The sequence below is a fragment of the Lampetra fluviatilis genome, chromosome 28, assembly GCF_964198595.1.
Source record: "Lampetra fluviatilis chromosome 28, kcLamFluv1.1, whole genome shotgun sequence".
NCBI classification, from domain to species: Eukaryota; Metazoa; Chordata; class Hyperoartia; order Petromyzontiformes; family Petromyzontidae; genus Lampetra; species Lampetra fluviatilis.
The window spans coordinates 758,085-782,123 of record NC_136302.1 but is presented as its reverse complement, the minus strand read 5'-3'; the positions used below and the strand labels follow the sequence as shown (position 1 = coordinate 782,123).

The 24,039-nt window shown below is 47.4% G+C and overlaps 1 protein-coding gene across 5 annotated transcripts in view; it reads right to left on the bottom strand.

The window, feature by feature from the left end:
• Positions 1 to 327: 327 nt before the first annotated feature.
• FHAD1 (forkhead associated phosphopeptide binding domain 1) overlaps positions 328 to 24,039 on the bottom strand; it is a 48,269-nt gene continuing 24,557 nt past the window's right edge. For 2 of the 5 annotated variants that reach the window (XM_078869491.1, XM_078869493.1), the window contains 13 exons: positions 22,672 to 22,761; positions 20,330 to 20,549; positions 17,216 to 17,336; positions 15,246 to 15,352; positions 13,805 to 13,964; positions 12,576 to 12,708; positions 12,303 to 12,441; positions 11,747 to 11,847; positions 10,144 to 10,239; positions 8,142 to 8,362; positions 7,360 to 7,525; positions 5,414 to 5,494; positions 2,960 to 3,333 (listed from right to left, as the gene is read on the bottom strand). In XM_078869491.1, the coding sequence (XP_078725617.1) occupies positions 3,175 to 3,333; positions 5,414 to 5,494; positions 7,360 to 7,525; positions 8,142 to 8,362; positions 10,144 to 10,239; positions 11,747 to 11,847; positions 12,303 to 12,441; positions 12,576 to 12,708; positions 13,805 to 13,964; positions 15,246 to 15,352; positions 17,216 to 17,336; positions 20,330 to 20,549; positions 22,672 to 22,761 (1,794 nt within the window). In that variant the 3' untranslated portion in view covers positions 2,960 to 3,174. Of the gene's footprint in view, positions 2,013 to 2,959; positions 3,334 to 5,413; positions 5,495 to 7,359; positions 7,526 to 7,977; positions 8,363 to 10,143; positions 10,240 to 11,746; positions 11,848 to 12,302; positions 12,442 to 12,575; positions 12,709 to 13,804; positions 13,965 to 15,245; positions 15,353 to 17,215; positions 17,337 to 20,329; positions 20,550 to 22,671; positions 22,762 to 24,039 lie in introns of those variants that run through there. The other 3 variants (XM_078869492.1, XR_013639404.1, XM_078869494.1) reach the window with 3 other exon arrangements.

Sequence of the window (24,039 nt, the reverse complement as noted above, 5' to 3'; positions counted from 1 at the left end):
GCCTAGCTCCGCCGGGGTGAATATAAGGAGAGGAGGACTCGAGGTCGGTGTGGGAAGCCTGGGTTCCAGACCGCGTTGCTGCTCATCCCCTCCTCGCCACGGGCCACGCGGCAGATCCTCCAGCAGAGCTCACCGCTCCTCCCGGCACACCGTCAGTTAGCGGCGAGGCTGGGAGAGTGGAGTGAGCCGCGGGGGTGCTCGGAGAGGGACGCCTCGTCTACGGTGTTGAGAAGAGGGAAATCACCCGGAGGGGGAGGGAGCGGAGCTGTGCCGTACTGCCGTTAATAAGAGAAGCACTCTGACAAGCATCGTCGTGGAAGTCTTTTATTACACATACGTAATCGCCAACGTGACTGAAACAGTGAAGCCTATTGTGCCGGTGGTGGGTAAAGGAGATGTAAATAATGCGACGTTTTCTACATTCATTTTTTGCTGCTAAGGTGCGAAATGCTTCCACAGGTCTCCTACCACTGCATAAAATCACCCCCACCACAGTGCGGGGGCTTTCTGGCTAAACACTAAGTGGCATTGCCACTTTAAAATTTATAATGATCTCACAAGTTCATACTTATATTTCAACAAGATGTGATTACTGAGCATGCCTGGCTATGTAACCGGGGCTGTTATGTCAGACTCCACTCAACCTTTCGTGGACACAGGCTTAACGAGCGGTGTTAAACAAGTTTGATACTTTTTGTTACTAACGTTTTGTCAAAATACAGCACTGTTGGGTTGAATGTAATTACATACAGATTGAATAAGGCTCAATGCCCGCAAGTTTGCTCAAAGTGTCTGAAAAACGTCGTGACAGCTTTTGAAATAGTATATGTAATGTTACTGTATAGGTGCACTGGGCTTCACGGCAGGTAGAGAGGTGTGAGATAGGAGAGGTGTGAGACAGGACAATTCTGGCTATCGGCTGATGAGGCTGGTTTTAATTACTGGAGAAACGTCGTACTCGAATTATAAATGTTGTGGGTTTACTCTGCTGAACTAGTAAGTAATTGGCATGTTTTGCTTACATGACAAACCTTACTAATTGGCTGTCGAGGTCGTAGTGGGTTTAATGACGCATTTATATCTTCGCGATCTAATCCAACAAAATATTTATGAATAATGGAACAGTCCTGTTTTGGCAATCAACAATCGTACATGTATAGTGACTAGAAGCGTCACTACCAGGTGGACACATACACACGTGGGACGTCACTATGCGGGGGAACGTCACTACCAGGCGGGTCCACACACATACACATGACGTCATCCCGTCTGGATGAGGGAATGGTGTCACGGACTGTTCAGGGGATCTGGAGGCCGTGGATGAGTGCCCCAGGGGTTGTGTCAGGCCATGGCACTCTGAGTGAACCCGGCTGGACATGTGACCGGATCAAGGTGGGGGCCGGGGGCACCTTGGGGTCACGTGGACAGGAGGAGAGCCTTCTCGAGAGTTCTCGAAGGCGGGCGTGGCCGGGGTGAGGCCCGGGCACGCCGAGGCGCATATAAGCGCACTCCGCACCGGGTTCGAGGCTGCTCGGGTCCGGGATGAAGATGCCTCGTGAAGAAGAGTCAAGCCTCAAGTCAGTGTGGCCATCCAGTAGCCCTCCTAGCTGGGCCACGCTAGTTATGTCCGAGCATCACTAACGGTGTGTGTTAGCGAGGCTAGGTCGGTGGTCACCACCCTATGTGTAACGTTAAGAGTTACCTGTTGTGTTAATAATAAAGTGTTGCCTCCCAAGAAGTTGTGTGCCCCTAATTTGAGCCCACTACACACGTAAACACGAGCTCCGGTATGCACCGCGTCCTCATGGAAGTGTACACAGACCGAGGATGTGTCCGCGTGTATTATTCAGGCACTCAATAAGCATTGCTGCACGGTATCACTTTAAAGCACAAATGTTATATAGATCTGATATTACAATACTGTGATAAATTATCCACGAAAACAAATCTCACATTTCATATTATTGGCACTAGACAGCCGTGTCTAAATGTGTTTCTTCAAGTTTCCACATCTGTACAGAAAGAGACAAGTGTATTTAGAAGCTTACACGTGACAATTGTCATATATTACTCAATGCAGGGTTCTTCAACTTTTATTTTCTGCTGGGTCACAGAATACAATTGGTGTGTATTGGTACCCACAAGACACCATATGTTATGACATAGTAGATGTCCTAAGGTATGTATGTGACAGCAAAGCTGTACCTCTTGATCTCCAGGACTCGTATCTCTATCTATTATGAATCTATTATCTCACTGATCTCTCTCCTTCCCCTCCTTTGTGTTTATCTCTCTATTAAACTATTTTAAACTGTCTGTTCTCCTATAACATGGTAGTTGCCTTCCCAAAGAACACTGCGTTATGGAAAAATTGCGATAACGCATGAGATGCGTAAACAGGCTGAACAAAGACTGAGATGCGTGGGTAGCATCGAGAAGCATCTCGCCTTGTGCGATGCTACGCCGAGGCAGCCGTACAACTGTTTATTCCTACTCAAGCGACATAGTTCTTTTAACTGAACTGTGTTATAAAAAATGTGTTCCCTAATACATTATCCGCGTTATATACAATTTGTGTTATGAAAACACGGCATTATATGGGAAAATACTGTATTGTTTTTTGCCAGGTAAGGCTCACTGAACTGTATAGCTCTTTTTTCAGAAGCGACCTGGTCACAATTGAAAGCTCAAAAAAGTGGCTTATCACGTGGAAATGTATAGCAGCCAAATACTCTAAACGCACGTTTCTAAATGTGGTGGCAAAAACCAGAGCAGGAGAAAAATTCACGCGACCACGGGGAGAACATGCAAACTCCAAACAGCAGGTGTCAAGGGTCGGGATCGAACCCACGACCCCCTAAATACCAGGCGAGGTAGTTAACATCTTGCCACCGTGGCGCCCCATGTGCACGAGTGAGGTGGATTGCAAGGTCCTCAGTGATGATGAGGGCCTGAGGAGGGCTTCATCCGGCATGGTGACGATGATGTTAATGTAGTTAATGACCAAGTACCCAATAAAATTGTGATCGCTTGGTATAATGAAGCAGAACAATGTCAATCCAGCCAATATCCTGGGTAAGCTCACATGTCCGTGGGCCCTCTGGCCGCTCCACGAGCTACTGTCGTAGGTGGGCCACGTCTTGGTCATGCAACTGAGTACGGGACGTGCTTCCTTCAGCGTGAACGTTGAAGTGCTGGCGCCGCTGCTGGGAGCTCACCTGCATGCTGTGTGGAGGCGGCGCTCGCTCCATGTCGGATCTGTCCCTTCAGCACGCTCACCTCGTACTCTCTCTTGCGGAGTCGCTCCACCAGAGCCCTTTGTTTGCTCTCAGCCTGAAGAACGGCAGTGAAAATCTTGTTATGCATTAGTGCCGCAGGGTGGCGCGCAAGTCGTAACGCTTGTGATTCGCAGCAATAAATGCCTCGGTTCGATTCCCAACACGGGAATATGCGCGTAAAATTTGTATGTTCTCCCTTTTTTTCATGGGTTTCCTCCTGGTTCTCCAGTGTCGGCCCATAGCTAATAACGTACAATGTAACTGGCATTGGCCAAACATCTCAATGGTAAAAAAAATACCCACAAATTCTTTAATTGGGATTCCACGCAGCAACATCACCCCCCCCCCACCACTGCGAAAACTTGACAGGATCCTCCTGAGAATGAGTCGTGAGGCTCAGCGAGGCTTTCCTGGGTACATAAGCGAAATAACAACAAAAATAATACAACATATGAAGAAGAATCCTGAAAAGGAACCTGAGCATATCAAGGTTCCAAAGATTCAGGAACGTAAAAACAAGAATTAGGATAGAAAACAACTCTAATGGAGAAAACAGGTGAGGCGGCAATGGAGTGGACACAAGATGAGAATTAAACTGGAAGACCACATTTGGCACCACCACACGCATGCAGAGGGATCGTAGAGAGCAGGGCAGCAGAGAACCAGACAGACGGATGCAGTAAAGAAAGATCTGGAAGAATAGAGACGAGGATTATCCGAAGCGAATGAGTTACTGATTCAGGGCCTAAGACAGTGGGAGGTGCTCCTTCGGCCATATCGTCACTGTTAAGCTGAAGAAAGAGAATTGAAACGCCATGTAAACGCAACTCTGATGCTTGAGCAATGAACGACAGCCATGTACTGATGGTGGCAATGTACAATGTGCAGTCAGCACAGACAGTGGTACAATGTGTGACTCGGGGTGTTTTGTACTTTAGTTGCGTGTTAGTAAAATTATACGATCAAGACAAACTATGACTAGTGTTTGCCAATTATGGTTTTATCGTTAGGGACAAAACAATAATAACCATTGCAATGCAAACAGCATCTTTACTCCATACAACTACAAGCTCAACACATTTGTCAATAACACCGTGACCTTAAAAGGAAATTGATATAACAGGTGACCAATCTGGGCAATCCTATTTCTCTACCATATGGCAAGCACGCATAAACTATACATCCAGGTTTGATCATACATCCAAATTATACATCCAGGTGTGAGAGATGTGACGCTAGCTCCTGGAGTGGCATGACCAACGCTGCCCAGTCCACTGGAGAGCAGGCCTAGTAGAACACAGCTGTTTACAGATGTGGTACATTTGTTTGGTTCGGGTGGCTGCAGTCGCTGTGCTGTGGGTCATCTTTAATTTCCCACTTGAAGAAGACCCGCTTAGTCTGTTGTCCTTCTGCTGCACCTCCGATTAGCACGGTGGGCTACGTACGGCGCAAAAGAAGTTCAACGTGCGTACATAAAGATATGCGCAGCGACCAGTTGTTCTCAAGCAATCAATGCAAGAGCACCAGTTTTCATGGCCAAAGTCACGTGGAGCAGTGGTGAGGTGCTCAAGGAGGCTTTTACTTTGGGCAATGGCCCATCTTGACAGGCCGTAAAACTGAAGAAAGTGCCATTGCCAAAAACGCTGTCTAGGAAATATTTTTTCTTTTACAGCAGTCTTATTGACAAAGGGGTTGAGCTCTTTAGTTTTTTATGCTTGCACACCACCGCCAACGCAGCATTAACATATATTTCCTTCCATAAACCCAGGGGCATTACACATACAAATATTTACAATCGTTTGTCGCATTGACGCGTGGTATGCGCAGCGTGACGCACGGGTCGCGTTATTCCCATACACTGTCGAGTTAAAAAACTTTTATTATTGCAGAAGCCACAATTCAGTGTATGACCAGTCTAGACTAATCAATACAAACCCCTAAGTGTCGGCAAGGGAACAAAGCAGATCGGTGATGCAATTCACGGTGGTCAAACGTTGACGATTCATTGTGGAGTTAACACTGCCGATGGGCACTCCGTGTGGGTTAAGGGCGTGGCTCTGGTTCACAGTGGTGCAACGATGCCATTGCACGACACCTTCTGCAGTGCGACGAGAGCGGGACCGCGCGAAGCTCACCTTGCCGTGGATGTCCTCGCGTACACAGCTGTGTGTGCACCTGGCAGCAGGTTGCTTCTCTTGCAGCGTTAACACCACCCCCTGCTCATGTGGGATAAGGGGAAGGAACGTGGGAATATCTTAGTGTAATTGGAGGCTTCAGAGCACGATCGTGAACCCTGAACAGAATCTACCGTGACTGGTAAACTAGAGCCCAACGCACACCCCTGTAAACAGGATATGAGTATACTTGCACATTATCATTCTGAGAACCTCCCGGCACTGTTAAATAACATCATCTGTGTTGCTCACCCATCAAAAATGCCAAGGAACGTGACTCGTATCTGCACGTCGAATTTTTTAAATCCTTTATATTAAGTTCACTTGCTTGCTTGCGTGCTTGCGTGCTTGCTTGCTTGCTTACGACCGTGCAAATCTTTCGGTCGTTTTTTAACCCACTTCCCGTGATCCAATCGAGCTGACATTTTGCACACAGACTCGTTGTGCGTGACAATTAATTTTCGTGAAATTTTTTTTCCAAAATTTTACAGTTTAGGGATTTTTTTTTTTATATTTAATTACCAATTGCTTAATGGTGACAGACAATCATCTGACCCATAGGTGGCAGCCATCTCAAGCCAGAGGACGAGAAAACTCTAGCCGCCCGTTTCATGATGACGCAAATGTTGACTAACCACATGGCATGAAATCCCTGCCCCCACGCTGTACAATGGAGACTATTTATAGAGCAGTTAAATTAAAGCCGCCAGGTTCTTGAAAGTGGTAAAACGGGTCAACGCTAGTGCCCTCGGGAATATACGGGGCATGTCAAGAGGTGATCTTTCATTTTTAAATCCTTTATACTAACTTCACTTGCTTGCTTGCTTACTCAAGAAAAACAGAAATGAATAATAAAATGAAACCGATGCCACGCATATAAAGGATTTATAGTGAAAAACTTTGTTTTTACGGGTTAATTTTTTAGTCTGTTACCTTGCATTTATACACTGAATGATCAATTAATATGTTGGTTGAGAAGGAACTTCACACAAAATGTAAGACTATCCAATCTGTAAGAAATAAGGGCTGCTGCCGTGATGTAACGGCTATCAAGTCGAACCAATTATTTGGCGTTGCTGCGGCATTGGTGGCACAGAAGCTCATTGAACAAAAAAACTGCAACTCATTCTTAAAGAACACTGTCTCAAAAGAAAAACGTACATATTCCATAGGCGACGTTTTTGGCAGCAGTCTTTCTTTAATGGGTTATCACATTGGGCGTGCAATGTGGAAGTCGCCGGTTCGACCTCCTCATGCAGCAGCTGAAACAACGGTGTGCGTTTCTTTACCCCCCCCCGCCTCTGTCCACCCACAGCAGCATACATTTTATGCCCAGAGTTAGTCGATCGGCAGTTCGTGTGTGGTGTTCTGGCCAGTGTAGAAGAGTAGGCCAAATACACTCTGCAGAGGAGACCTCGAGCGCTCTTGTGCCAGTAGTGGCGCGAGCGAGCAGTGGCAGGGTTTTTCCCGTTGTCCGATTTATCTTTACCTTTCAAGTAAGGGGCCATATCGCAGCTCTTTACCACAGTGTGCGGGGATCCTGTTGGTGCAGTGAGCGGTGTTGCAGTGGTAAGCGCCCTGCGCTACGAACCCAGCAGTGACCGAGTTCGATTGCTGCTCACGAACAATAACAGTGGTGAATATTTAACTTCTCCTGGGTATCCCTGAGGTCAACTCAGCTTTAAATAAGTACCTGGTGCGTGCGGTCTGTGAAAAACAACATCATCACTCGGGAGACAATGGCCGTCGGGCGTGGTGTTGGCCATCCATCCCCCTTGTGCGCCGTGCCGGCCTTCAATAGATGCTGCTCGGTAACAGAACTCTCGCCCCAACAGTCTGTTAAGGCTACACGGGGGGATCTTTGTCTTTCAACCCTGGTGCAGGGCACGAGGGGCAGTGCCACCCACCCGGCGTTGCTTAAGGTTGCGGCCGAGGCGCTGCTCGGATTCCAGCTGCGCCCGCGTCTGCTCCAGTGCCTGCCTGAGCAGTGAAATCTCCTCGTTCCTCCTGTCCACCTCCTCACCCAGATCCGACACCTTTTCCGCGCGCGCCGCGGCCGTCTGCTCATACTCGCTGTGGGGGGTTTCCAGCAAGGGACGCCATGGATTTGGTCCAGGACCAAAGTGTTCCACCAATGATGCTGCACATAATATTTCGTCTAATATCCAGGGCGTTGTGAGCACAGTGTTTGGGTTGGTATAGGATAGAGCCTAAAACGGTTGAATAATTAGATCACAGGTCATAGCATAATAAATAAGCAGGCAAGAGTCTGTCACTCCGCATAATGGACGTATAAAATAACGTCATATTCAACACTGGTTTTCTGGACAAATATTTTACAACAGCATTCATTTGAGCAGGAAAACTCTGAAACAGTTTCACCTCTTGGGTCTCAGAATGGGCCCCGCAGTGTGTAAGATTGGCTCTTCCTTATAGCATCTGACAATGTCGTGGCATATCTTTAACAGGCCTGCCTCTGCTGACGAGACTCAGAAAGTCAAAAACCTGTCCAGAGTTTTCCCGCTTCATCAAACGCTGCTGCAAAACATTTGTCCAAAATGTGCATAGGCTGATGGATTAAACATTTATTTTTGCGGGGACAGATTCTCATCCATTCATCATTTTTGCTTAAGCGTGCAGACCTTCCGCACAAAAGACTACGCTGAGCATCCTTCCCCAGGAGCCTCACCGCAGCTTCCTCAGGTTTCCCTCGTATCCCTGCAACAGCGTCTCCTTGTGCTGCAGCTGTGAGCGCAGCGCGCGCACTGACGACAGCAGCGACGCTCGATCCTCATGCCGCCTCTCGCTCAACGCCGCCCTCCCCTCCCTCGGCGTCACCGCCAGGGGACGGGAGCCAGGCAACTCCGGCGTCTGCAGCAGCTCGGCCAAGGCCTGGGCCAGATCCAGGTACTGCAGTCACGGACAGAGAGTGCAGCAAAGTGCAGCAGGTGTCACCGTCGCCTGCACTAGATCAGTCAATTTGCACGCAACATCTGATTTTATTCTCGTACACTCGTCCTTCCGAGCTGGGCAATGGCCGATTCATCGGCAACGAAGTCCCTGAGACCATCGTTGAGTCCGGTCAGGGACCACTCTATTTAAACTAAACTATTGTAATAAAGGTCGTTGAGGTGACTTCTGGAATCCGGTCTTTTATTCAACTTTGCATTACAGCTTTCCTTCACGCTGCTGACAGGCAGCGTGAGAGGGATAGATAGAGAGAGACGCACTGCCACGTGGCAACCCGGAGCCCCGCTCACGCGTGGCCCCTTTCCTCCATTCGTTCTCGTTCTGACCACGTGTCGTTCGTCTCCACCCCTATTTAATACCCGGGTCACGTGGTACGTTTCCCCCAATCCTGGTTAGCCTCTATGGAATATTCCAGAGGCTCCCGGGACCACGCCCCTGACTCGTCTCCCCATTGGCTGTGGCTAAAGCCAGCAGAACCAATCATCTACAACCAGCTGTCACCTTTCCATTACGTCAGGGCCACGCCCCTAGGCTTCCCCCCATTGGCTATGAACCAGGACCGGCAGAGCCAATCGTCGTGACGAGTTGTAATCCGTCAACGACCCGGATATAACCTCACATTACATCATTAAACTATTTAAATTTTACCAGGTAAGGCCCACTGAGCTATATAACTCTTGTTTCCAGAAGCGAATGATAGCTCAACGATGTGGCTCATCATTTGGAAATTGATAGCAGTCAAATGCTCTAAACGCACGTTTCAAATTGTGGAGGGAAAAACTGGAGAACCCGGAGAAAAATCCACGTGACCAGGGGTACAGAGACATGCAAACTCCAAATATACAGGCATCAGGATCGGGATCAAACCCACAACCTCCTCCATACCAGGTGAGGTAGTTAACATCTCGCCACTCTGGTTCCAAAATGCGCGACTCGGTCTGCCGCTGACCACATCCACAGCGTAGGTTGATGTCACAGTGTGGGTTGGTGTCACATTGGTCTCAGGTCTGGAGGTTGGCCGCACATGGGCCCCGGCCGGTACGGAACCTGTCGAGCAGGGCCCCTGACGGGCGCAGCAGCTCGAAGCTGGGAAGATGAACGATGGGGTTGGCGAGACCACTCAGATCTTGTTAGATCTCAACACGTGTTGCGGTCCTATTTAGAGGATGTAAAATACATCCAATTAGCATTGGACTCTACTCAAGCACAAAGTCCAAGTGTCCCCCTGCTCACTTCTCTAGGTTAGTTGCCCTGAGCCAGTGGTGGAATTATGCATCATGTAGCAGGGACCAGTCTCAATCGGACTGCTGCTGTTAACTTTGCACAAAGTGGTACTTCTTGTCTATGGAGAGATGATTGGCCAAATTGACCCCTGAATAGGATCTGAAATAGCAACCTTCCAATAGTGAATCAACCACTCTGCCATGGCATATTTGGGCCCCAATGCACTGCTTACAGTCCATTTGGTGTTACATTCAGAATTGAAATCTGTATTGAAGTACGTGGGTTAAAAACAAGTTAAAGGTACGCAGTGCACTGGAGGTGGACAGAAACTAAATTCACGGATAGAAACTAAATGCTTTGTCTTCGCGCCGTACACGTTTGTGTTGCAATGCCCTTCCTCTGTGCACACTGGCACCCTGGCTGGCCTCGGTGCAAAGTGCCAGGCTGTGTGCACATTGACGATGCCCCTGGGTGCATGTGCAGTGCGCGGCTCGTACGCTTCTCTCGCTGAGCTCCAGGCTCTCCATGGTCTCCAGTCGAGCCATGCGCTCCATAGCAGCCTCTGCCATCACTGCCGAGAGATGACTCTCTGCCTGTAAAACCACACAGCGCCCCGTGCAGTTACCCTTTCCAATTCTGATGACGTACATGTGCATCATCAGTTTTTCTTCCGATTCCGTTCCAATGAAGGATGTGTAAATAAAATAACTTCATCGGTACTGAGGCTCCAACAAGACCATGCAAGAGAGCGTGTGGCACAGTTTGGTGCCAGCTATCATAGAGTGCGGTCGTGTCACTAGGGTTTTTTGCGGTGAGTACAATGTCTTTAAAAACAACAATGCTATACCTCTCTAAATAGAATTAAGGAAAACTATTTGCACATTCCGAGATTCAGCAGTGAACAGTGCACCCACCCTGTAACTTGCTGTCTCGAAAACGGGAAAGGGTTAGACAGCTCCCTACTCCTTACTATCCTTACTATTAAAATTCCTTCCCTTTATTACTGCTAACCCTACTTCCTCCCTTTGTTGCTGCTAATCCTACATAATGCACGGGCATAATATGACTTTGAGACCCCCCCCACCTCCTACGCATTCCACAAGTAGTGACTAATCCCATATCTGCATTTTCCATAAATATGCTAAATTCCTCTGTTGATATGCAAATTCCTTTGTCAAGGCGCCCTTCCTCCTCTAACCCAGCTTAAATATACGCTGCCAAGCTTGGTGGTGTTCATTCAGACGCTGTCTTTCCGACAGACCTGTTCTTCACCTGAGGATGGCTGCTTGCGTTGTGGCCGAAACGTCGTGAGAATTTTATTTTATTATGTTTTATTTTTATTATTCTATTATTTCCCTTCTACGTGACTTTACCGAAAGAACCAAGAAAATAAACACACAAACTGATTTGCAAACACCAGAGACAGCCTTCTTCATGGCCTTGTCTCACCAGTGTCAGACCAGAGAACGCCAAAAGGCAAATAGTACAAGGCAATGCGAATATTATACTTGCAAGGCAATGCAAGTATTATACTTGATATTTTTTTCATCTATTTGAAACTGGCAAAAAGATACATCATTGGACCTCCTTTGCCAGTGTCAAAATATAAGAATAGGTGTTCCCCTTTTTTCTGGCAACAAAATATGTGTTAAGAAACTGAAACCTTTTGCAAGGAGTCTGCATTAACCACAGATACGTGTGGTGAAAATACAAACAAAAAACATGCTCGGTCAATATATGCATTGTCTTTTAAACTGATTGGTCCACACCAGAGACAGCTTTCTATCAATTTGATAGTGCATTGTCTTTGTGCTGTTCGCCTTGTGGCGTCCCCTGGTCTAACACTGTTTGAGACTAGGCTCTATAGAAAGCTGTCTGGTGTGTACCAATCAGTTTCAAAGACAATGCATATACTGTCAGAGCATGTTTTTTGTTTGTATTTTCACCACAAGTATATGTGGTTAATGCAGACATTATTCCTTGCAAAAGGTTTCAGTTTGGTGCTTTAACATCTTAACACCTGTTTTGTTGCCAGAAAAAAGGGGAAAACCTATTCTTACGGCAAAACCATCCCATGAAGAAATATGGGTCAAGACTTACATCGGCTTCCCCTGCAGGTAGTAATGCGAGGAACTCCTCTTGACGCTTCACTTCTTGGGCAAACTCCTGCTGAAGCACTGACTTACTGGTGCTCACGGTCACTAAACGTGCACACACAGACAGGCAAACGTTATAATGAAGCGCCGAATAAGGTTGCATGAAATACAAAAAGACAAAGCTCTCCCGTATAGACTCAACAGACTGTTGGGGCAATTGCTGTTAGCGAGTAGCACCTCTGAAGGTGGGCACGGCGAATGAGGGGGTGGGTGGCCAGCATCATGCCCAACTGCCTTCATCTCCCCAGTGGTGATGTTTACACATCGCACCAGGTCCTCATTTGAGGCTGAATCAACCTAGGGGAGGCCCAGGACCGGTTCAGATAATCGTCACTGGCGGTGGCCGTGAGCGAGAATCGAGCCCGGGTTGCCGGGTTCTCAGCGCAGCGTAGCGCTAACCGCTCCACTTACCACTCCCATACAGGGCCAGGGTGCATAGACGATCACACTCAACCACACATTCCCTTCAAAGTTGGAGGCACGTGCTGCGAGGATCTTACACTCAGGCCGCAGTTTCTCCATGGCCTTGAGCCGGGCCCTCAGCTCCACAAGTGCCTCTTTCTGCCGCTGAATGACCTCGTCATGGCGGTGACCCTTGCAGCGAGCTGCCCGCTCCGCCGCATCGCTCTCCTCGCCCGCCTGCACACACGAGTGTTTGTCAGACGCCTCTCCATCCCCATCTAACACGGCCACGGTGGACGCGCTCCGCCTGTTTGCAAGATCCTCCTCTGTGCTCACCTCCTCTATCCTCTCCTCCTCTCATGTCTCCTCACCTGCTGGCGCTGCAGGGCAAGCCGGGTGGACGTGCTTGCCTTCATCTGGGACATCTCGGCCTGCAAGTTCTCCAACTCCGCCCTCTTGTCATTCAGCGCTCTCTGTTGCTCCGTAAACCTGTCTCCATATTGCCTGAGGCACATTGGTGCTTCAAGCATTAAGAAACATGTCGTGTTCATGACTGCTTCCGTGTCCTGACCTTTTCACACAAACATTGAGATGTATGACGGCCTGATTCTGTGTTGTGATTAAGGGATGTTCTTCGTAAATTAACCAATTGACAGTACTAAAAACCATTCTAACACTTTTTGTAAATGATTATAACTCATCAAACAGAAAAGGGCATGGAGGATGGACACACGCAAGAGGACTGCAATCTCATGACCACCTGGCAGCTCAGGAGTGGGCTTGGGCCACTGACTCTTGCCTTCAGAGCACTGGGCTCCAGTCACACACAGCCACATCTGGCCTGGGATACTTGTTCCCACGACCAGAGCGAGTGGCTTGCAATAGGAAGGTTGCGAGTTCAAATCACGGCTGCAAGTTGACTCAGCCCATCATCCCTCCGTGGTCATGAAAAAGAGTACAACTCTTTAAGAGAGTCAACAGCAGTTGTCCTGTTGATAGACTCGCCCCTGCCATAGGAATGCGAAATTTCCACCACTGGCTCAGAGATTGTAACCTCAAATGCTCACTTGGGCAGGAAATCACTTTGACTTGTTTTGACGATCTAAGTGGCGAAAGTGTCTGTGTTCCCGCAGCTGCTGGCCCCGCATCAAGAGCAGTGGCTTTATTTGTTAGCATCATGACGTATGTAAGTTGAACTTAATTTGCACCGTACATTGCCAACCCTCCTAATCGGAGGTGCGGGGGAAGGACAACAAACTAAACATAAAAAGCAGTTGTAAAGAAAAAAGTTTTCAATCAAAATTTAACTGCATAGCTCCAGTGCCTTCCTAATATCGGAAGGAAGAGCTTTCTCGATGGCTGCAGAAGTGTATCTGACAGCGTGCGATGCAGTGACCGTCTTTGTTCGCTGGTTAGCCAAAAGCTGCTGCGAGGATGACCAGAGTTTGCGTGACGGTTTATGCTCCTTGTATGTATGTATGTACGTATGTTAAACTTCTTTTGCACCGTACATAGCCAACCGTGCTAATCGGAGGTATTGTGGTTCGTTTGTGGCAGACAAAGGAAATCGCCGTGACGTGTTGACAGGTGAGTGTTGTACCGGAGCTGCTCGTTGGCCTGCTGCAGCTGCCGGGTCTGCTTGTGCGTTAGGCGGGACAGCTGCGTCACGTGGCACTGCAGACGCTCGTGTTCCACGCGTGCTTCCCGCAGCTGGGCGCGCCCGTGCTCCACCGCGACCTTTTGCCCTTCGCTGAGTTCACCTGCACCAGCAGACACCGCAGTAACAAAAAGTGCTTGCCACAAATAAACCACAATACTTCGTCAAGGAACATAAACCATCACGCGAACTGCAGTCATCCTCACAGCAGTGGCTTTTGGCTGGCCATCGAACAAAGACGGTCACTGCATTGTCCACTTTCGGATGCACTTCTGCGGCCGTCTGAAATGCTCCTCCTTCCAATATTAGGAAGTCACTGGGAGCTATGCACTTTTAAATCTAGATTATAACTCATTTCTTTAAAACTAATTTTTGCGTTTAGTTTGTTGTAATTTCCCCACACCTCCGATTCATGCGGTTGGCTACGTACGGTGCGAAAGAAGTTCAACATACATACAGCCCCAAAGAGCCCCTGTGTAGCCCACGTGGACTGTAGATGCGAGTGCTGTTAGCAAGCACCTATAAATGTATGTCGTACGTAGCCATACGTAGCCAACCGTGCTAATCAGAGGTGTGGGGAACCAAGGCCGGCACGGCGCATGAGGTGGCGGTATGTCCGGGACCACGTCCATCGTGCCAGGTGCTCATATAATGAAGGCTAAGTCGACTTACAGGAGGTCCAGGACCGGTTCAGATTTTAATTGCCACATAGCTGCTGGTCAAGAATAACAACAGTAGCAGCCAAAGTCCACCACAGAGAGGGAGTGATATTACCAGCTCGTGCATAGGTGCAAGGTGAGCCGTTGCATCGCAGGGCTGTGGGAGATGGTGATGGTTTGGGGAGACCTTTATCCAGCAGGGGATTGATCATGATTGTATTTGAATGTATTGGTGGTACACCAGTGTGCGATATAAAAATTAATTGGCAATAATTATTTATTTTCCCGCAATTCACAACCCCGGTCAGAAAATATTGTGGGGTGCATCAAAATCAGTTATCGTGATGTCGAAGCAGATGGAAGATGAATGTTATGAGCCGCTGAACACGAAGCTTCAGTCTGTTGCCATATATCAGCACCCAGCCTGATGACGATTGGCTGCTCTGTGTTCCAAAGGCAGATATGACTCGTGTCCTATACTTGGTCGGACAGTTCCTCAACTCGTTTCCGGAATAATTTATTGGCGGACGGTGGCATCAAGAGATGATATGACTTGTAGTGTCACACGTTCGAATGGGAAAGCAGCTGCTGAATCTAAGGCAACTTCTGATGGACAGTCTGCACTCAAGGGCAACAGGGACATCGTCAGACTGTTTTCTGAGGACTGGTGTGTTATACTGCACCGGTGTACCGCCAATACGTCAATTTATATAGTCAGTGGGTACCAGCAATGTCTGAGAGGCGGCCGAGGGCAGTGGCGAGCTTCCTCTTCAAGCACTGCACCTCGTCATGGTGCGATTGGGCCAAGGCGCGCACCTCTGTCAGATCACGCCTGCAAACAAAGACAAAGATCCCCCGTGTAGCCTTAACAGACTGGTGATGTTTATGCACCACACCAGGTACTCATTTGAGAGTGAGTCGACAAAATATGGAGACGACATGCCTCTTTCCCATTTCTGTCCTTCCACATGAAACAATACAAGTATTTTTTACACATCCCATCAGCCACACGTCCTTCTGGGAGTGCATAGTCGAAGCAAAATTGGTTCAATACAAGCAAACTCTGGACCAGTTTTGACATACAGTGTCTCATCAGGCTTACTTGAAGCTGGTGAACTATCAGATGTTTATAGGTAAGGTTCTTCATTGTTAGATATGGGTCCTAGTTCAATGCAATACTCTATAATACACAAAACAAAATAAGCATTATCAATCTTGATTTGAAGCTTTCGTGTCTGCAGGAATTCATACTCTTTGGTTCTTTCGGTAAAGTCACGTAGATAGAAAAATAAATCACGACGTTTCGATAGCAACACAAGCCACCGTCTTCAGGTGAAACAATACAGCAGGCGGACTGCTGAGGAGGAAATGTAGTGAGAGAGCTCCTGCAACCAGAGGTGATATAGACGTTTGTGGTGGGTACAACCCAAGGGTAAGTGGGCGGGACTAGGGATGAAATTTGCAAGTGAATGTAATCGCAGAGAGGGTATGTGTGGGTGAGCTCGGGATAATCCGAGGACGGGGGAGGGGAGGCTGCCGCAACGGACGAGAGGGTGGGGGTGAAATTTACAGAGGGAAAAAGGTGATAGAGAGAAAAAAAGAAAAAGATATCAAACTTTGCAAACTTAGAAATGTAATGCAACTCAGAGAATCGCCCAACACAACAGTTAACAACTATACCTGGTTGATCAACGTCCTTTCAAAGATTGCTAAATTTTGCATCCATCTTCTCGGCTGAAGTCATGTCTTGAGTTGTGTGGAAATCCTCCCCGTAGAGGTGGTTCAATCTTGATTTGAAGCTTTCGCGTCGGCCCACCCTCTCGCCCGTTGCGACAGCCCCCCTCCCCCTCCTCGGATTAGCCGAGCTCACCCACCCATACCCTCTCTGCGATTACATTTCCAAAATCCATCCCTAGTCCCGCCCACTTACCCTTGGGTTGTACCCACCACAAACGTCTATATCACCTTTGGTTGCAGTAGCTCTCTCGCTACATTTCCTCCTCAGAAGTCCGCCTGCTGTATTATTTCACCTGAAGACAGTGGCTTGTATTACTATTGAAACGTCGTGATTTATTAGTTATTTTTTTCTATCTACGTGACTTTACCGAAAGAACCAAAGAGTATAAGCATTATTGTTGATGTGGACAATATAAATAGCACACACAACACCTTGATGTGTATACACATGGACGAACGCAAGGACACGCACACGCACACACACACGACTCAAAACATATACACACACACAAACAATATATGAACAAATACACAGACAAAATACCACATTTCTTTCAGACTGGATGTTAATGAAAAGTTCCATTAGCAAATATCTGTTACGATTCGTCTGGCAGATGAAGGGATAGCCTTTGTCAATGGCATGCAGGGCTGCCTTTGTCTCCTCAGTTTTAATATTTATGTATGATTAACTTCTTTCACACCGTACGTAGCCAACCGTGCTCATCAGGGACTCATGTCAGGGAAATTTTATCCACGGGAAGCCTAGTCCAGTGGTGTGCAGACCAGAAATTGAATATGAATGACAGAAATCATGACACATTGTGCAAACCACTATACAACAGCTCATGCAAATCAAGAATAATTCACTTGAACCCACAGCTACGACACTGCCCCATACACTTGTAGTAAACATTAAAGTGCACGTCTCCGTTAACTCGCTGACGTTCAGGCTTCCCACCGGAGCTGTGAGCAGGAGCGCCCGCCACACGATGCTGCTGCAGGTACCATCTCGGTGGGCTCGCCGTCCGTCTCGGTGAACCCCACTCCAGGCCTGCCGGACTTCGGGGACTCCCCTTGCCCTGCGTGAACACCACCCGACGAGCACCATACTATTTATTTTAATAATATTTTTTACCAGGTAAGGCTCACTAAGCTGCTAAATAGACTCTTTTTCAGAAGTGACCTGGCTATCAACGAAGTGGTTTATCATCACATGGAAATTTATAGCGGCCAAACACTCTAAACACATGTTTCTCAATGTGGAGAGGAGAACCGGAGGACCCAGAGAAAAATCCAAGTGACCACGAGGAGAAGATGCAAACTCAAAATATACAGCAGACATCAGGGTTGGGATCAAACCCACAACCTGCTGTATACCAGGCGAGGTAGTTAACATCTCGCCACATTCAGGATTTGCACAAATCCCTAAAGTGCAAAGATTCCAATGGAATTTTGAGGCAACTAAATATAACTAAATATATCAACGCATAGCCTGCATGGTCATTTGTCGATACCTGTGGCGCTGTTTTATTTAACCCATTTTTCACGGTTTTATCTCAATTATGCTACTGCTGCAATGTCATGTTACCTCGAGTCTACACACGGTTGGGGGCAGCACTTTCCCATCTGCCCTACCACCCACAGTAATATTTGTCGTGGCATGGCAGTTCAATTGATATTTTAACTCTCAAAGCTAGAACTTAGTCAACTTAAGTGCAAAACCAAACTTAAGCAAATGTTTTTTTTTCGTGTGCATTCATTGGTAGCCGGACTGAGACCATCAACTATCGACACTTGAGAACCCAGTTTTAATCAGAGGCAGCTACCAGGTCTCTGCAGTGTCAGCTCAGCATTCTGACCTCTCAAGCCACTCGGCCACCTCACACAATCAACCATCTCCAATATCTCAATTCGTTCTAAATATATAAAAACTATTTAGTACATCACTGCTGCTTGATTGGCAATATGAACTGATCCCACCCCTAGAGGCTGATTAAACCTGCGGTAGCCATCATCAAGCCCCTTGCTACACACGTATTGCCACTCACCCAGCTGTGTTGGACCCACCTTGTGGTCAACTGAATTCCTTGGCAAAACTTCCAGTTTGGATCTATGAATTTGTCCAGATCTCCCACAGGAGGCTACAAATACTTGCACTCAATAACTAAAAAAAAAGATCTTACAATTTATTCTAAATAGCGTCATTCATACAAACTGCATCTCACAATCGCTGAGGAACCCAACGAGAGCTGGAGGGCTGCCAGGTGGTGAGCCGGCGCCATCAACTGCTCTGCAGTTCTCTGTACAGTATATTATATTTTCAGCCAATTAGCGAGTGGTTATACATGTGGAAGGAAACCAGAGTACCTGGAGAAAACCCATGCATGCGAGGCGGCAACACTCTATTCCATGCAGAAGAGACAGATCATGTCATTCCACACCTTTCTGTACTGCCTTCTGCTGGCAAGCTAGGGTGTGGCACCTCGATGCCCAAAGGAAAGGAGTCTCACATTTTGTAATTTGTCTGATCCACCAACCCTTGCCTCCACAATGCTGGATGACAGGTTGGCTTATGATAAAATTACCCAGAATGCTGGATTGTGCTTTGATGGGCGACCACCATGCAACAGAACGGTTATAGGCTATAGGGTTATGTTATAGGCAGCAGAGGGAAATGTGTAAAAATCCATTGTTGTACAGCACCATAGTCTACTCCCACGTCTACCCTCACTGCCCTCACCAACCCACACTGAACAGTGGAGTAAAGTATGGTCAAACTACCCCCATAACCTGCACAGTGTGAAGAGGTCCTCATCCAGCAGTAGATTGACAAAGCACTGTACATACACCTGTATGCTTAAACCTAGGATGCAGCGCTGAAACGCTCTATACTTCAAATGGTCAGCTCTTGGATAAGCAATCGTGTATATTTGCTCACAAAAGTTGACTTAGTGATCCCTCTAAGTATCGGTCTAGCATTGGTTCATGCAAGAGCATCTAACGCGGATAAAAACCAACATCACGCCAGGTCTCATGGATCCGGGACGGCACCCTATGGGTCGCAACATGGCAAGGAACTGCACGCCCTTCAAACTAATCCCCCTGCGCCCACGTGTGGGACGTACACCCAGAGTGGATACCTTCACCCCAACGCCTGCCATCCGTTGGCACCGAGGGCGAGAGCAAGCGAAACAAGCGACAGCAGTCGATGGGCGCAGTGTTGTATATACAGTAATCCCTCGCCACTTTGCGGTTCAAGTTTCGCGGCCTCAGTGCATCGCGGATTTTTCGAACTGATTTAAAGGCCTCATTATACCTGTGCAGTAACACCATCATCATCATCATTCATCATCACATTCATCGAACTGCACAGGTCTGTCATCGTCGTCATTGTCATCGTCATTGTCATCGTCGTCGTCGTCATTACTGGAGTCAAGTCTCAAGATACTACTGTCATTGGTGAGTGTAGAACACCATAATACGTATCGTATGAGAGAGAGTGAATGTATAATATTAAGGTTTTATAATTAAATAGATTTAAGTAAAAAATATATATAAAGTATAAATATACATATTTTAAACATTCTGGTACCCACACACACATATACGGAAATTCCTAGGGGGCCAATCCTACTTCACGGATTTTCACCTATCGCGAGGGGTTCCGGTCCCCATTAACCGCGATAAACGAGGGATCACTGTATATGTTTTTTGTTTGCATTCTGACCACAAGTATTGTGGTTAATGCAGACATGATTCCTTGTAATAAGGTTTCAGTTTGCTGTTTTAACATCTTAACACCTGTTTTGTTGCCAGAAAAAAGGGGAAAACCTATTCTCATTAATCAAAAATATTTTTTACAATAATCATATACTTAAGACACAATCGCAATCATTATTCATTACACTCAACAATACACACATTCTTAATTACACTTAAATACGCATTTCATTACATTACACACTTAATATTTTAACATATTTACATAAATGTTCACATTTTTATCATTTTTATCATTTTGTTTGACCTTATTGTTAATATCACAATATGTACAACAGCGGGAGCGGCGGACCTGATGGGCGCCTGCCCCCGCTGGCTGGGGCTCGCCGGGCGCCGTGAGCGCTCCGGGAGTCGTGAGCGCTCTGGGCGAGCAGGGCGGAGAGCCTCCCCTCCAGGGAGACGATGGTGAGCGCGTGCTGAGACGCCTGCTCGCGGAACCCCGCCACCTCAGTGTCCCGCGACCTCCGCTCGTCCTCGCGCGCCATTTGCACCTCCTCCTCGCGGCTCCGCTCCTGGCGGACCCAGTGCGCGCGCACAGAATAACAAATGTTGTTGTTGTTGTCGTCATCGGCGTATCCGTTATTTAACCAGGGGGTGCCACGGTGGCAAGATGTTAACTACCTCGCCTGGTATACAGGAGGTCGTGGGATCGATCCAGACCCTGATACCTGCTGTATATTTGGAGTTTGCATGTTCTCCCCCGTGGTTGCGTGGATTTTTCTCCAGGTCCTCCGGTTTTTCCTTCTATATTTAGAATTAACATGCGTTTAAAGTATTTGCCTGTGATATATTTCCACATGACAATAAGACACATCGTTGAGCTATCATTTGTGGCCAGGTCACTATATAGCTCAGTGGGCCTTACCTGGTAAAATAAACATAGTTTAGTTTTTAATAGTTTAGAGATAAATGAACTCATTGAGACATGTGAAAAATTGCCTCTTTTGCAAGAGTCACCTGGGTTTCACCAAGAACAAATAATAATAGATGCAATCGATTTAATCTGCGAACTAATACCTGGTTACATGCCTACACTTCAAACCGTAACAAATGAGCATGTGTGGACTTGCAATTAAACCACATTTGTCTGAATCTTAGACATCGAACTGCACCTACTCTTGTTAGTTGTCCTTAACCCCGCACCTCCAGTGCAAAAGAAGTTCAACATACATATGTAGTGAGTCCAACTGAGTCGCAGACGTTGTTCCTTTTAGAGGCAACACATTTATTTGTAACACGTAACACAAGGGGTAACTGCCAATTCACCAGATACAGCCTAGTGTGGTGACCACCCAGCTAACTACACTATACAGAGGAGTTACTGCTACGAAGGGTCGGGTCCCTACCCGGGTCCGCGACCACGTGTTTGCCTCGAAGACGTAGAGCTTCCAGCTTGAGATGGAGGCTTCAGCTGGTGGACATGGAGCTTCAGCTTGTAGAATGCAGCAACCCCGTCCCTCTTAGGGACCCACCTTATGTCCCCCTACAGTCGGGGCCGCTCCGCCCTTGACCCCGCCCGCCTTCTGGATCCTTCTAGCTCCCTCTCGAGAGCTCTCCCTGGACACGTGATCACCCCCTAGTCCCCCCACCTGGGGGCCTCTCTATGGACACTCTAGATCACGTGTCTGCAGGGTCAACCAAAGTGCCATGGCCCGCGGCAACCCTGCCCTTGGGCTCACACTCTCCCGCTCCCCCTCGTGGGAGCCCTCACCACATGCTATGCGTGGTGCCCGCGCTATCCAGCACTCACCAAGCCCCGCTAGGGCTGGTACTACACCCGCCCACAGGGTTTATGCGATGACCGTGCATCGCGTGCCCTGGCCCTCTCAGCCCGGCACCATATAGAGGTATCCCCAATGTCACTACACATACATAATCTCCCTTCAAATTTTTTAACATTTAGAAATAAAATAATACAAGGCACGAAATTAAGCTCCACTGATATTGCTGGCAGAAGCGGTGTGGCCCAATGCTAGTGTGTGCTCATCGCCTGTTACAAAGATCCGTGGTTTTAATCCATCGGCCGCCCTGATTGTTGATGCAGGTGTAATAACCGTGATGTTACTGTACACCGTTCGCTTCACAGCAGACGTGAAAGATCCCGTGATGTTGTGTGCCGGTGTCGTGGGCCAAGTTTGAAAATGTACCCGACAATGACTCAATTGGAATGACACACAGCATCATCCTCCTGCAAGAGTCGTGAGCCTCCATGAGATTTTCCTGGGTAAACAAGCACCAAAATAATACTAATCATTAATAACTCTAGTAATCATACACTTGGCTACACCGCTATACGAAGTAATTGTCCAAATTTGTATGAATTATTGTTTAAATTTAAATCCATGGCCAGGTTCATTCGTACACCATTGCCTCTGTCCACACAGCATTATAATGAGAACAACACTGCAGTAATGCAGGTGGCTGATTGCGTGCGGCTGAGTGATGTATGAGTGAGCATTCCACCCCTCTGGCAACGCACTGGGCTTGTATGGCAGAGATGAGGAGATAATGAAGCGCTCATGTAAACGTGCGCCAGCCAGCGGAATCTTCACACGGCATTTATGGCAGGCGTCCGCTCGCTGGAGGGTACGGAGCTGTGTGTGCGGCAACGTGCCACAACGTTGCAGAACTCACGGCATCGGCCTTGAGCTGCTCTGCATCCCGTGCAGCCTGGTCCAGTGCGGCCTGCAGATCCGCCACAGCACGCTCCTTGTCCTCCATCGCCTGCCCCGCACACCACCGTGCACACTCACTCAGTCTGTATGGCGTTTTCTGTTCTCACGCCACTACAAAAAACGAATCGTTCCACGTATGTATCAACCAACACAAGTGACACTGTGTGATTCACAGGAATGAGCAACGATAATAACCCGATGTGCTGAACGTATGGAGTTTACTTATTGGTTAAAGCTTCAACGTGAATTCTGTGCTGACATTGTCTGTGAGCATGTGAGCGCGCAATGGCATCAGAACACAGCTGCAGTCCGTTCCATGATGCGACAGTGGGGAACCGTGGATCACATCATAACCTTAATTCTAGATTTGAAGTTTTCGTGACTGCAAGGATTCATATTCTTAGGTTTTTTAGGTAAAGTCACGTAGGTAAAACATTAAAATTTAATAAAAGTAAAATAAAATAAAAATCACGACGTTTCGGAGGCAACACAAGCTTCCGTCTTCAGGTGGAACCGTCACAGCCACGACAGCTGTATCAAGTAAATGAGAGATTGCAAGAGCTACCTCTCCGTATATATAATGGTTGGAGAGGGGGAAGGGCCAAGTACGGCACGCTTTTTATTAATATGGTAAGGTGAGGCTTAACAGGCTGAGCCTTTGTTATGGAGAGGTACGGTTTGTGACTAAGCCTGGCCTACATAACAATAGTGTGAAAAAAGAAACAAACTAAACATGGTTAAACAAGTCTGGCTGTCTATCAATAACCTGTAATAGTTGTCTGTCAAATAAGATGGTCCAAATAAGTGTAGTTAAATCTTTTTTGCATGGTTAATCACATCTTTCCAATCATTACTCAGTTTGTAACCATCATCACGGTTGAAATTATGTCTGTGTTTGTATATTTGTATGGCTTCGTGTACAAACCTTTGATGGTAGCCAGGAGGTTTGCAGAGCACTTTGGTCTCGGAAAAGACAATTTCATGAGAGTCCACCGAGTTGTAGCAATGATCGGCAACGGCCGAAGAATCAGTTCTGCCGTGTTTCAGATCTGACTTGTGCTCACGGACACGATCAGAAACATGACGTTTCGTTTCTCCAATGTAGCAATCACCACAACTGCAACTCAATTTGTAGACTACAGGATACTGTAAGTCAGGAACGACATCCTTCACAGATGGAATCAGATCACGGATTTTATGCACTGTACTGAATCGGACTTAGATCTTATGTTTGTTTAGAATTTTGGAGATCTTTTCGGTCACGCCTGCTATGAAATGCCATGGGCTCTGTGGTATAGCGTTTTGATGAAAGAATTCTTTTGAGATG